Source organism: Dermacentor variabilis, chromosome 6, assembly GCF_050947875.1.
Source record: "Dermacentor variabilis isolate Ectoservices chromosome 6, ASM5094787v1, whole genome shotgun sequence".
Taxonomy (NCBI): Eukaryota; Metazoa; Arthropoda; class Arachnida; order Ixodida; family Ixodidae; genus Dermacentor; species Dermacentor variabilis.
This window is the reverse complement of record NC_134573.1, coordinates 141913303-141927288: the sequence shown is the minus strand read 5'-3', so window position 1 is coordinate 141927288 and position 13986 is coordinate 141913303. Positions and strand designations below refer to the sequence as shown.

At 46.9% G+C, this 13986-nt stretch overlaps 1 protein-coding gene across 1 annotated transcript in view; it reads right to left on the bottom strand.

The window, feature by feature from the left end:
- Nucleotides 1-11959, bottom strand: part of LOC142584393 (uncharacterized) — a 67331-nt gene extending 55372 nt beyond the window's left edge. Inside the window, exon 1 of the mRNA XM_075694538.1 lies at nt 11579-11959. Coding sequence (XP_075550653.1) covers nt 11579-11661 — 83 coding nt within the window. The 5' untranslated portion in view covers nt 11662-11959. The remainder of the gene's footprint in view (nt 1-11578) is intronic.
- Between the last annotated feature and the right edge of the window lie 2027 nt (nt 11960-13986).

Sequence of the window (13986 nt, the reverse complement as noted above, 5' to 3'; positions counted from 1 at the left end):
CCATGTATAAGTACTTGAATTTCGCGCCGAAACCCCAGCGCCGGTACGTCAGCGTGACGTCAGGGACTTCAAAGTATGTTTTCGCATTTGGGCCGCGTAGGCTGAATAAAGGTTCCCGAAACTTGCCATGTTTAATATTTGGTTCCTTTAGAACACAATGTAGTCAATCTGTACCGCTATATATAATTAGTAGGCCCTAGAAGATGCCATCAAAATCCAAGACGTCACAGCCCCCAGGTGCGGGAACTTAGGCGCCGCCACCCGTAGTTCGTTCCTGCGCTTTTTCTGGCTTACCAAACATCTTATCGCTGTAAGAGTGGTGTTTTTGATGTTGTAGAATGGTAATTTACTGATGCAGAAGAAATCATTTTTCACTTTAGTGTCCCTTTAAGTGTTCGACAACGCTGCCAAAACGTTCCAAATGTGAATTTTCAAGCAACTTTACGTGGTTTTCGCGTATATGGCACCCCTATACCCAATTACGCAGAACTTATGAAAAAAGAACAAAAATAATGAAGACCTCTATCCGTTGTGTCCTATAACCTCACACATTCACCTTATGAACCTGCATTTCTCCTTCCTTTGTTTAATCTCATTCATGCCTCCGGCGAAAAACTCCCGTACACCCGCAGTACTGCAAAGCCATTCTATAATGTCGGCTCCTATATCCTATATAAGTTCAGGTCTAAAAGCGCGCCGACTATATACTTCACGGAATAGGGCGCGATTAAATTTTCAAATGGTTCCTTTAATCGTTTTTACCTATTTCTCAGATTTTGTCTGTACCCCATAATTGGACCACTTGGACCCAGTTTTGGTCACTCGCCCGGAATGGTATGTGCCACAGTGACACAAGAGGTGTAGAAGGCTTATATGTATTTACACCTGTCGCACTTCTCACTGCATATAGTATATATACATGGCGTCCCAGCTATCATGCACCAAGATCTTAATATACACAAATGGCACGTAGCTGGACAGAAAGAACCAAGGTAATGTTGTTTGCCGTCACTATAGGAGATTCTCAGATTACTTTCTCGTCGTGCGCCTAATCACATAATTTGTCTTAACTAATCAACTTCTCAAACATTATAATTCGGTGAAAAGTTTAAATCATAAAATTGTAGAGCAACATGAAAAACTCCCGATAAAGCTTTCTCTTGCTCAATACGCACTATATAAATGTGTTTTTCCGAGCGCGAAAGAAGCCTCGAATACGCGCAAAATTGCCTCGCGAATGGCCACCTGAGGCACCTTGAGCGTATTCGCGAGCTTCTTTCACGACGTCAGCATATCATCGTCAGGAGAGGTTGTATATGCAGGGTGTCCCAACTATCATGCACAAAGGTTTAAAAATATGCAAATGCCACGTATATATAGCTGGTCAAAACCGGTTCTGTCGAGCAGTACGTGACATTTGCATGTTTTTAAATCTTGGTGCATGATAGTTGGGACACCCTGCATCATATAGATACGACCTCTCCTGACAACGCTATGCTTACGTCAACAACAGACTTCTATAGCATCGCCACATCCTCCTGACATCTGTGGGTTGACGTCTCACAGGGCCATCCGCATACCTGCATTTCTACGCATACCTTGCGAATGATGTACATCATGAATTGAATGACGGCTATATACGCGTCGCATTTACACGTTTTCAACGGGAACACCCTGGGGGTTGCCATAATGCGCCAGGCCATGGCCTGTGGTAATTGAGCGTGAACCTCCACTCAAGGGCATCGCAGAAACTGCTGCGCGAACCTTAGTACTGCCACGCCGCATTCCGGCAGGATGTTCTCTCTGTCCTCGACAAAAAACCTTTGTTTAGAAAAAGTTTATTTCAACAAGAGGTGATACGAACACTGAATCACGATCACGGAGGGGTGCCGGAAGACTGGAGAGTAGGCAAGATTGTTTAGTCCCCCCCTCCCCCCCCCAAAAAAAAAGAGAGGTCCTCCATCGTTGTGCTATATAGTTGTCGTCCCATTTCACTCACCAGTGTTTGTTGCAAACTAATGGAGCATGTTATTTACTCTCAGCTCATAAACTTTTTGGCATCCAATAACCTATTTCATCCTGCTCAACATGGTTTCCGTAAAGGTTTTTCATGTGGCACCCAGCTAGCTTTATTTCTTCATGATCTAAGTTCTAACCTCGACTTGAACGTACCTGTAGATGCGATTTTCTTAGACTTTGAAAAGGCATTTCACAAAGTTCCACACCAACGGCTACTCCTAAAACTTTCCCGTCTCAAGATTAATCCATTTGTACTAGACTTGCATTTGCTAACACGCAGTCATCTAAACGATATTCTGTCCTTTCGGGCGTACCACAAAGCACAGTTCTCGGACCACTACTCTTTCTAATTTACGTTAATGACCTTCCTACTGAGATCTCTTCTAATATTCGATTGTTCGCAAACGATTGTGTAGTTTATCGACCCATAACTAACACTTAAGACATGGATTTGCTTCAAAATAACCTAAAACGCATTGAATTATGGTGTAACGAACGGTTGATTTCTTTAAATGCTAAAAAAACCTCACTAGTTTTTTTCCATCGCAGACAGCATCACCAATCAGGGAAATACACCATATACGGCTCAGAAATCTCATCCGTTGACTCATATAAATACCTCGGCATAACCTTTTCAACTACCCTAATTTGGTCACATCATGTCATTAACTGAGCCAATGCCGCGAATCCAACCCTCGGTTTTCTCCGCCGGAACCCAAGACTTGCTCCCCCATATGTAAAATTACTAGCTTATGTTACATATGTCCGGTCCTAAGTTAGAATATGCATGCTCTGTCTGGGATCCTCATCTAATACACTGGAAGCAGTTCAAAACCGTGCAGCCCGGTTTATCTACTCTGAATATTCTTATCATGCAAGCGTGTCTGAACTAAAAACCCGTGCCGGTCTTACTAATCTAAAATCACGACGTCTTGTTTCTAGACTGTGTCTTTTTCACAAATTCTAACATTCACCACTCCAGAGTTCAGCTATATTAGCAGCTCATCGTCAGTCCAACCGCATTAACCACAGAAAAGCCGTGTATCCTCCCCCGGCGCAGACTATACCTCCCATCTACGATCATATTTTGTGAAAACCGCAAGGGACTGGAACGATCTGTCTGCCGACGTCACGCATGACTCCGACGCTCATCACTTCAAGGCTGCTCTCGAATCACTGTTTTGTTAAACTAAGCTCATCCCTCATGTAATACCCCATCTCTGGGGCCTTTGAGGTATAATAAATAAATAAATAAATAAATAAATAAATAAATAAATAAATAAATTCTACAGGTGACGATAACATGTACAAAGTACGAAGCATTGCATGTATACACGGAAAGTTTTCATAGTATAGTGTCCGAGTCCTCACTCACTAACATATAACCACATATATACCCACGGAAACGCGCAGTTACACATAAACTAAATGCCACATATATGAAATGATGTTCAGTATGTATACAGTGTACCCAATGGTTACGCACAATGACGATATGACAGAGACACTTTACATAATTTTGTAGTGATGCTATGAGGTGCGCATATACAAAAATGATATTGTATACGAGAGCATGCACACACAGAAATCACGGGCATGCACGTACATTCTATGCACATCCAATGAATGCTCGTGATAGCCTGGCTGCAAGAGCCAGGCTGGTCGAAAATTAAGCCACACGCGTACATCATGCAGCCACCGACAGGAAACGGCATGGCCACTGTCGAAGGAACTCCTCTTTCCCAAGGAAGAACTCCTCTCACAGAAACGACAGTAGCTCAAAGTAGAGCCTCTCCAGAAGCGGAAACAGCGCGCGGCGACAACGTCCCGCGGCAACTGCCTCGCACCGGTTACGCCATAGACAAAAGGCTCGCGCAGCAATGGAAAGTCGCGCGAAGCGGTCACGTGAGCAGCGACCATATGTAATAAAGCGGTCAACTCCAGGGCCACGGAAACCAGCATGCACGGCCCTCCAAGATACCGTATAGCAACGACGCATTGCAGGAGCACATATTTGTTGGGTTCTTGAAGGGGGCAATTGGGACACAGCGAAGACGGGACTACGCCCCACTGCTCTATAGCCTGTCACGCGTCTGGAGCACTTGCCACCCTATATGCCACATGAAGCCGCGTAGGTGAGCCAGAAATGACGCCGTTATCGCGCCCCACGACACATTATTGGAACGTGCGCGGCGCGCTGGGAAAGAGGAAGCAGTAAGGCTGACATTGTATCTACAACACGGTTTTCGAGAACGACTATATACATCAGGACGCACCTGCTGTACGTGGCGATAATATGTCACGGGCTTAAAGTATAATGCAGGTGCGTTTAACACTTGCGGTCCGCAATTTAAACGCACGCCCAGTAACGCAAGTACGGAACCAACTTGTATATTGAAGAGCCTCCATTGTTCTTCTGGTTAGTCAGCAAAGTTAGTATGCACATCTAATTATCATCGGGGGCAACCATAACATAAAAATCTAAACGATAAAAATTCTTTGGGCCTCCTTCGTATCCTTTAAGCCATCGTCTCCGAATTACATAGGTAAAAAAAAAAATATAGTGGGAACTACGCTATTGAAATGTTTTCTACACTAAAAGGTTGGACGACTCATCTTTACTGAAATAAGTTCTGGCACTCGAGGCGCGTTTGTGCCGTCCGCCATCGTGACGTCACGGTGTCGACGCGCATGCGCTGTCCGGCGCGTGGAGAAATCCATACAGGGATGCACAGTGCGTTTGGCTGCAAAAGCGACGGAGCCAAAGTGCACGCGCCGCGTTTCGCTTCGCCCAATCAGGGGATGTATTCTGCGACGATCCACTTGGGTGACGCTATCGCCTTGGCCGCGCCTTGGCCGTCAGGAGCGCTGATTGGCTGGTTGATCGAAATCGTATGACGTATACTGTCCAACCATGGGAATCAACTCATTCAATTTTGCTCAACCATATCAATCAGCGCGCGCCTGATGGCCAAAGCACGGCCAAGCTTGCGATTGTATCGCCGAAGTGGATCATCGCATAACACGTCCGCAGCTCTGCGACTCCTTTCTCCGTGTCTCTGCGGAAGCCACGAAGGTGCAGCGTCCTGGCATCCGCTTATGGCCCGCACGTTGTGCGCGCACAGATTACAGTTGAAACTCGATTTAACGAAGTGACGATCGACCACGCTCGAATTATTTCGCTAAATCGCGAAGTTTGTAAAATCGAGAACAAAAATTTTCGGTCCTTCGAAATCTAAAACTGTAACGTCGCGACTCGCAAAAGCTACCACGCCATTGCATTTGCAATCCAGATATCTGTCGCATAAACCATGAAATAACGAAAGCAACCACCGCCGCCCGCCCCTACCGAGGCGGTGTTGAGTCGGCTGTTCCGTGTATCAGCGCAGCGCGCAGCCTCGTCAAAATAAAGCTATAGAGATGCGACCATGGCGCCTAAATACGCGATAGCTTTAGAGCGCGCACTCGAAGAAGAACCCTTTTGTGTCAAAATTAGAAAGAAATCACCGCTTCTCCTTACTCATCTATTTCAGGAAAAACACTTCGTTAAACCGAGTTCGGCCAAGTTTGTTTCGTTAATTCGGGTTGATGATAACATTGAACCCTATGGGCATATCCACCTCAGAATGGAAATTTCGTTAGATCGGGAACTTCGTAGACTCGGGTTTCGTTAGATCGAGTTTTAACTGCATATAGTTCCTGCTAAGCAGCTGTGGGCTCACCGTGAACACAGCCAGTGGCGCATGCGTGCACCAGTCTTCAGCAGAACGGACATCAACCCCTCCATGCCGTGACAAACGCCTCCCCCCCCCCGCCCAAAAAAAAGAAAGGAAACGAAGTGGAGAATTTTTTCGACCTGCATTATTTGCGGCAATTTTTCTAAAATTACTGCAATCTTATCTCGTGCGTATACCAGATATGCGACGGCGCGATATCACAGCTACCGGCGTGTTCCCGATCTCTCCCGCGTTGTGACACGCCACGCTGCAGGTCGCTTATTCCACGTTGCTATGCAGCCGTTGCGTCCCGCCATGTCGCCTCCGCTTATATATAGTGTTACAGAACAGCGTCCGAGAAGCTCGAGTGTAACGACGATAGACCTTGCTGTCGGTTTCGATGCTTCCCCTTGGGCGAAGCTGACAAGTCTCTGTCGACTTGCTGCGAGCACCACTCTATATGTACTGGTGCACACTGATGTCAAAACGCCGTGCTCGCCGACTTACATAAAAGTGAGAACACGCGCTGTGTCCCACAGTATAGCTGACAACGAAAATTAAATGTTTCACGCTTGAGAAAACTCATATGTATGCAATCGCGCCGCAGTTCATTCGAAGTTGTAATGGATACACTGAACGTCGTGCAATTCTATACAATGCATTAAAGATGGGATAAAAACTGTTGCCACGCGGCTGGGAGGCCGCGTTTATGAGCTTTTCTTTGTGATGTGTACGAAGATGTACACCTTACGCTCTGTCGTGGTGCGCGTGGGCGTAGTAATGCGCCGACTATAGTATTCTTAGCCTACCTCTCTCATTTTGCAGATCGCAAATTAAAGGTGCGTCTTAAGCAATGCGGTACGGGCGTCGGTGCATATTTTTGCTTGACTGCTATATCTCGCATTGACGTCGATCGACAATCATCACGAGGTCGGTTCTGGCGAAAACTTTCTTTTCGCATTGTGTCATTTTAACTTCGTTTTATTGAGAACACGTAGTTATTAAACACCGAAAAAAGCACCGAAAAAAAGAAAACTCAGGCGATATTAATGGGCCACGCTTGGAAGCGAGGCTATGGCCTTGCTTGAGTATACACAGTATATACCCGTATCGTGTCCAAAACGCTTACAGGTGGCGTCGTGTCACCACCTCATCTAAGAGAGAGAAAGAGAGAACAGATTCACTGAGGGTACGATCATAAAAAAAAAAGACTGAAATGAAAATGAAAGAAACCGGATGCGGGAGGGGCGGGGGGTGTTCGCAACAGAGATAAAAAAAAAGCGGCGGAAACCGCAACCGACCGTCGCACGTGTCTCGCCGTCGTACGTCGTCGCGGAATTGAACGCAATGAGCTTTCGCGTAACCGGAGACGCCCGCACGCGCCCGTTCCGTCGAAGAATACGACGGCTCAGCTGGAAGCCTCAATAACGCGCGCTGTGTGTTCTCAACGGCCGCGTCGCCCGGGCGGATCGTTGAGGCGCTTGCGCGACAGCGCGGCGAAGACCAACGGCACGTGCCAACTCGAACGCGCTCGCGCGGCCGCACGCGAGCGAAAAAAAAAAAACGCACGCGGAAAGGACGGTCTGAACGCCCCGCGGGAGGCACAACGGTTAGCTAGACAACGGGAGAGAGAGAGCGTTGCATCGACATCGCGGCACTATACATATATGCAATGGTAAAGGAGGCGACTGCAGTTGAAAAGCGACAGCCCACCTGTTGAAGGCGAATTGACGCGCGACACACAAATCGCATACGTCGCGAAACCGTCGCAAGGCGACGGTTTCGGATTCGTCGCTCGCTGCACGAATTTTCAGCTCCGCGACTTGCAGACGGTCGTCTGCAGTCGATCCGGCGGATTTCCGGAGAGCTGCTGGACCAACCACCAAAGCAGCAGGCGCGGGACGTCGGAATATACGCTTACGGTTATTTTACGTGTAAATGGCCGCTCGAGTAGGACGTTGAACGGCACCATGCAGGCAATCGCGAGACATTTTAATGCGGCAACAGGCTGCAGCAGCGCAAGCTGATATGAACACCGGTCACCGTCAGTCGCTCCTTTGATGCGACACGTAAGGGATCCTTATAGAGATCAAACAATCTAGGAACCTCGCCCACTCGCGGTCGGTAGCGCGACCTCTGTTAGTCGTCGGTGTGAACGCGCCCTTACGGTCAGCTTATATAGGCAGTGTTACGATACTATAGGGTGGCAATATTGAGCTCGTCAGTGGTACATAACCATGGCAAAAGACGTAGCCCGTTGCAAACGAGGACAAAATAAGTATAGTGACAAGATACACACTTGGCAGTAGTGAGTCGTGTCGCTTCTTTTGTCCTCGCTATACAACGCGCTACGCCTACCTTTACGCTGACCTTTAACCGCACTGAAACAACGCCGGAACGCTGCATGCGTGGTGGCAGCAGCGGCAATCGTAGGTTTTTTTTTTTTTTTTTTTTTAACGAACGTTTATAGAGGGAACTCTGCTGCAACGAGTGTGTTGGATCTACGAATATTTCCTTATCTCGCGCCCTCTTTATTTCATTCCTGACCATACAGAGAAGAACTTGACCACACGAAGATGGGGCGGCGCTACAGTCGCATTACGTGCGTGCAAAAGAGAGAGAGAAAGAAAGAAAGTGACGCATTATGCAGGACTGAATTTATGCAGGACGATTATTTTTCCCTTCTGTTGGCAGCCATTCTGCACCTCCATATGTATAGTCGACCACACCCTGGCCGTCCAGAGGGCCCGGGATCGGGCCGTCAACCTCGGTTTGGCGGTCCCTGTGGGACTAGCCGGGTGGCGCAGGGTCTCCCCTGCGTCTTCTCTGGACCGAAATCAAGTTACTTCACTCACTCACTCACTTACTCACCACACCGGTTATCCATCCTACGCATTACATGGCCTGCGCAGCTGCATTCTTTTTTCTCTTAATGTCGATTAAAATATCGGCTATCCCCGTTTGCTCTCTGATCCACACCGCTCTCTTCCTGTCTCTTAACGTTACGCCTACCATTTTTCGTTCCATCGCTCCTTGCACGGTCCTTCATTTGTTCTCAAACCCCGAAGGTATATATTATAGCACAGTCCAAGTGGGCCGGACGTTCCTACCGGTATTTGTCGCTCTTCAATGAACCTCTTTGAGGCCAATCTGGGCATCTACCACTGGGTGTTGCGATAAGGAGAAAACTTCGGATAAATTGAACCCGCCGCGCACTCGATCTAGTTTCATTTCCCATCAAAGTGCTGAGTAAAGCTATACACAAGGCAACAATGTCGGTTGCATTATACCATGTTTGACGGAATGTCTGAAATGGCGTGTTCACTCAACAATGGACGAAAATAGTTGCCTCCTCCTCGTAACGCTTACAACTCATAATTAACGTGTGCACATGCGCGTGGTTCGAAAGAGTGATTCAATCCGTTTGATGAAAAACGCAACACAGTTGACGGTACAATATCTTATATTTGATTACTCTGCAATTGAGAGCACTCATTAGAAGATGCAGAAAGGATCGTAGTGCCACCTCGACTTTCTTTCAATGGAGTCTTTAGCGATTTAGAATAAAGAGTATCGATCTTTGAGAAATTTATCAACAGTCCCTCTGAGTGAAGGGGCCATAATCACAATATAGCACATGAAACATGTAGCTGCACGCAGTAACACCTACAGTTATCTAATCAAACATTTTCTCTCCCTTAAACCAGATGACCTGATGACCGACCTGTGCTTATCCTTTTTGAATCGCGCGGGGTCTGGATAAAATTAGGCCGATATCGCTGGCTCAATATACTGTTCACAATCCGCGGTGTTCCTCTCATTTTTCTTCTCCTTTTGTACTTTCTGATTACATAAAAATTGACAACGCAGGAAATTCAAAATCTCGGAGGAATGAATAGCTTACCGATCATATTGAAGGGGCGATCGACAAGCTCTGAAGCTATTGAAGGAGCTGCAATCACAGTCACAGTATATGTACCAGACATGCGCCGTCATGATCGCCTCGCCGCGTTGATGATATTATTCGCGTATACTGCAACCCAAATGGAATGCGAAAAGTGGCAGCTTCAGAAGTTTCCGAACTTCCGAAGGTGTTACAATAGACCGTCCTGACACCCTTTCCTGGCTATGTTTTTTTTCTGTCTGTCTTTTCTTCCCTCTTCTCATTTTGGTTGCACGAAATAAACCAATCTTTCGTTACCAGCAACTTCACACGATATTTTCCTTTGCCCTTTCACTCTCACTGGAAGCCAAATTTGAACTTACCACAAAGCGTTCCAAGAGCGAGGCAAGATCGGGCTTCGCCGCAAATCCACTTAAGCAACACAGTGAAAATAAATTTAATATAAAACAAAAACAGTCCTCGGTCACATCTGCTTTCTTGAAACCTTCTACGCCGATTCAACAAAGATTTGTTTAATCAAGAAAATGGTAGAAAAAGTAAACTTACGACGCTGTGCCGTTAAATTTTTTGAATGTCGTTAAAAAAAAAAAAGGTTTCGATCGATTAACTGCTCCCAAGCAATACTGGGGCTATACGGAAGGAGCCTGAAAGCTAGGTATACACGAACGTTGTTACGTTCAGCCTTCGACGGAATGGAGTCGTCGCTACAAGGTTCTACATTCCGTAAACAATTCCTTTCATTTTTTTAGCTACATTTATTTTTTTTGCCCTTCAACAGCTGGTTCGCAACGAAATCGTGGCTCCGCGATAACAGGGATCGTCGAAGTGACGTTGACGACTGACAAAAAGCAATGAATCGAATCAAATAAAAATAAAACATTACAAATAGATGCGGCCCCGCGATTCGAACCCACGATCTCCTCAGAATTAAAATTGCGCATATCAACTGTTCCATTGGGGAGGCTCAAAAAGTAATGCATGAAACAAATTGTTGCAGATTTGCTTGCTTGCTTGCTTGCTTTTTTTTTTCTGGGCCGTTCATTTCACTTCACTTGCTGTTTTCCCGAGTAATTCCTTAAACAGGCCGCACTTCTAGCTAGGCGCAGTAACTAACTTGCGATTTGCGCTCCACCACCCCTCTCCCTATTGCCCTGTTCTTTTACCCCTCTACTGGCAATCTAACCAAATCTCGCCTTATTTTATTTTTTGCTCTTACAAATCAATTCCTCTTTCTCCCTCACTTTATTAAAAGGATAACTTGTATTTCTTTATTTAAAATATCTTTATATTTATGTTACAGTTAGTCTCGCCGCACAACCATGTTCTGCTGCTGCTGCTGCTTGGTATAATTCATTGAGCATTCTTTTCTCTGCTTATTATAGCCGCAATTTGACCTATACGTTTCTGCCCGATTCTCGGCCTGTCCTCCGCAGAGAGTACACACCTCGTCATTGAGGACTCCCCCTGGTCATTAAAATTTAAAAAAAAAAATACTGGGGTGTAATACGTGCCAAAACCACGACGTGATTATGACTCGCACGCATTAGCGTAGGATTCCGAATTGAATTTTCCCCACACGGTTTTCATTAAAACGTGCATACAACGCACTAGTGCACGACCGTTTGTGCATCCCCTCTCCCCCCCCCCCCCCCCCACGTAGGAATGCGGTCGGTATCGCACCGCAACCTCGAGCTCCACAGCTCTATATGCCACGGACCCTGAGCTACACTGTAAAATAATTTGCACCCTTAAAAGTGAGAAAGGGTGTAAGTGTGCCTACAACTCGCACTCTTAGGGTCTGAGTTATACAAATCACACCCTAAGGGTGTGAGTTATAGACTCATTTACACCCTTTCTCGCTTTTAAGGGTGCAAATTATTTCCCAGTGTATACACCGCGTGTCCACCATCACCTCGATCAAGGTCACAACAACGCTCACCCGTGGGCGCGCCTCCTCCGACGCTCCAGGGGGAAGCCAGCTTCCGCGGGCGGCGGAGGCGAGATTCCCTCGACGCTGGGCATGGCCGTCGTACTCGATCGCCGGAACTGTAGCAGCAACGGGTATGCCCGTCGCCTCGCACTCGGGACCACTGTCGTCCCGTCCGTCGGTTCGTCGTCGTCGTCGCCGCGACTCGAGCCCGGCCGTGCGGCAGCCCGCTCGGGGTGGAGGCGACCGCGTCGTCGTGAACCTTCTTCCGCGGGCAACCACTCGAACACAAGTGGCGCGGACCTTCGAGGAGAACGGGCGCAGCAGCACCGCACGCACGTGGAGGGACACCTACGCGTGTAGCGCCGCGGCTTCCAGAGGAGCTTGAGTAGTACGTCTAGTTCCGAGTCTGAGAAAGAAAGAAAGAAAGAAAGAAGCAACGCCGAAATTTCTCGGGGGAACGAAGGAAGCCAAGTAGAAAGAAAATGGCAAAAAAAGAAAGGTAAGCAAGTACCAAGTCGGAGAACGTAGGGGGAAGAAAGCTCTCAGGTGGTGCGCACGGAGACCGACCGACCGACCCTTTCTTTCTTTCTTTTTTCTTTCGTTTCTTTTCATCATCGTTCATAACGTCTCCTTTCCACCTTCTTTCTCCCCCTTTCCCTCTCGCTAACTCCCTACGCCTTCCTTAACTGGCACAAAATGGGAAAGGAGGACCGAGCTCCGGTTACCTCGCGAAGAACGCCACGCCGCGCGGACCCCCCGTTTCGCCCCCCCCCCCTTCCTCCGCACCGTGAAACTCTCGACGAAGTTGTTTGTCCAAGCCGTGTGTATGCAGTATATTTGGAACAGTAATGTGATGTGTGGTGTCCTAGTACTTTCGTTCCTTTTGACTTTCCGTCCTTTATAGCTCGGTGAGGAGGGCCGTGTGTTGGGGTTTCTTTAGCCTTGCTCTATCACTGTTTACAAAAAAAAAAGAAAAAGAAAACGCCTGAACCTATACGGTAAATCTGCCCGTCCGGAAAAGAAAAATAAACAGAGCAGGTTGTACACAGCACAACATTGCAGTATTGCCGTACGGGCTGATACCGAAACACTGCACGGCTAAACCTCTCTAGTGTTTTGTACAAAGTAACTAAAGAGACAGGCGAACGCCTGAGTGTGTAGTCTGACAGCGTTACCGTGAGACGTGCACGTGACGAATTTCGTGTAATTAATTACTCGTAATCAATTACCTTATTGGTGTATTGTAATTTGACGATCACTTCATTTACACGATAACATTAATTCAATTACTTTTGTTTCTTCGGTAACTAATTACATGAAACCAGTTAGCTTATTGATGAGACAAGCTGCAACGAACCACGCAGCTTTGGAGTACCTGAATTTGGCGAAAACTATGCCGTTTAGAACGGTCGAGATCATGCCACACGCAGCAGCATGCAGCCTTTGCGCATGCGCATGTTCAGACAGGCAAACACAGGATTTCCGTAATGGTTTTCTCATCCTAACGCTACACCAGAGCTTGGCCGATGAAATGAACAGGTGCAGTTATGTCTCGATGGCGAAGGCCACTTAATTGTCGCGTTAGTGCTAGGAAGTCACATACGAATGTTTTCCTCAGCTTTTCACTGGCCGAACCAGGGTCGTCTTCTCCAGGGCCCAGCAATAACGAAGCCCTGCGTTTTGTAAAGAACCTATAGGTGCTGAATAACCGAAGTATTGAGAGCAAGACTCGTATATACGTTACAACAACGTCCTACCCACAGCGAGCACAACAAGCAAACTGTATAGCCACCTTATCATTTTCCTACAGCTCCTAGAGCAAGTTTTCAGTGTTGCTGCTGACGTCTTCGCAACTAAAGCGAGGGACGATGACCAACGATTTCTTTTTTAAGCGATTGTTAGCATAGATAAGCAATGTGCGAAGGGCTGCAGAGGACCCACTGAAGGGGCCAGACCAGATCGTTCTGTCAATACATCTGCGCAATCTTTAGTAAACGTTTGGAGGAAAGTAACGTAGAAGTATTCGATTACTATTTAGTAATTAATCAATTACTCTTGTGGGGCAATAATTGACCTACATTCCGGAATTGGGCAATTGTAATTGTAATCGGTTACTTTTTTTTTCTGTAACGGCGTTCATGTTTGATTACCGTGCTCTTTACCATTTGAGCAGACTTCATGATGCGCTTATCTTAGCGCTGCCGGGCCTATCCTTTCGAAACTGGCAGGTATCGCGGATAAGCCCTCGGACCGCATGCTCCAGCATTCGCATGTTGTTGTTGTTGTTGTTGTTGTTGTTGTTGTTGTTGTTGTTGTTGTTGTTGTTGTTGTTGTTGTTGTTGTTGTTGTTGTTGTTGTTGTAGTACATCATCCTTACGGAAGTGTACTTAGGTGCGAAAGGGTGAATCGAACATCCG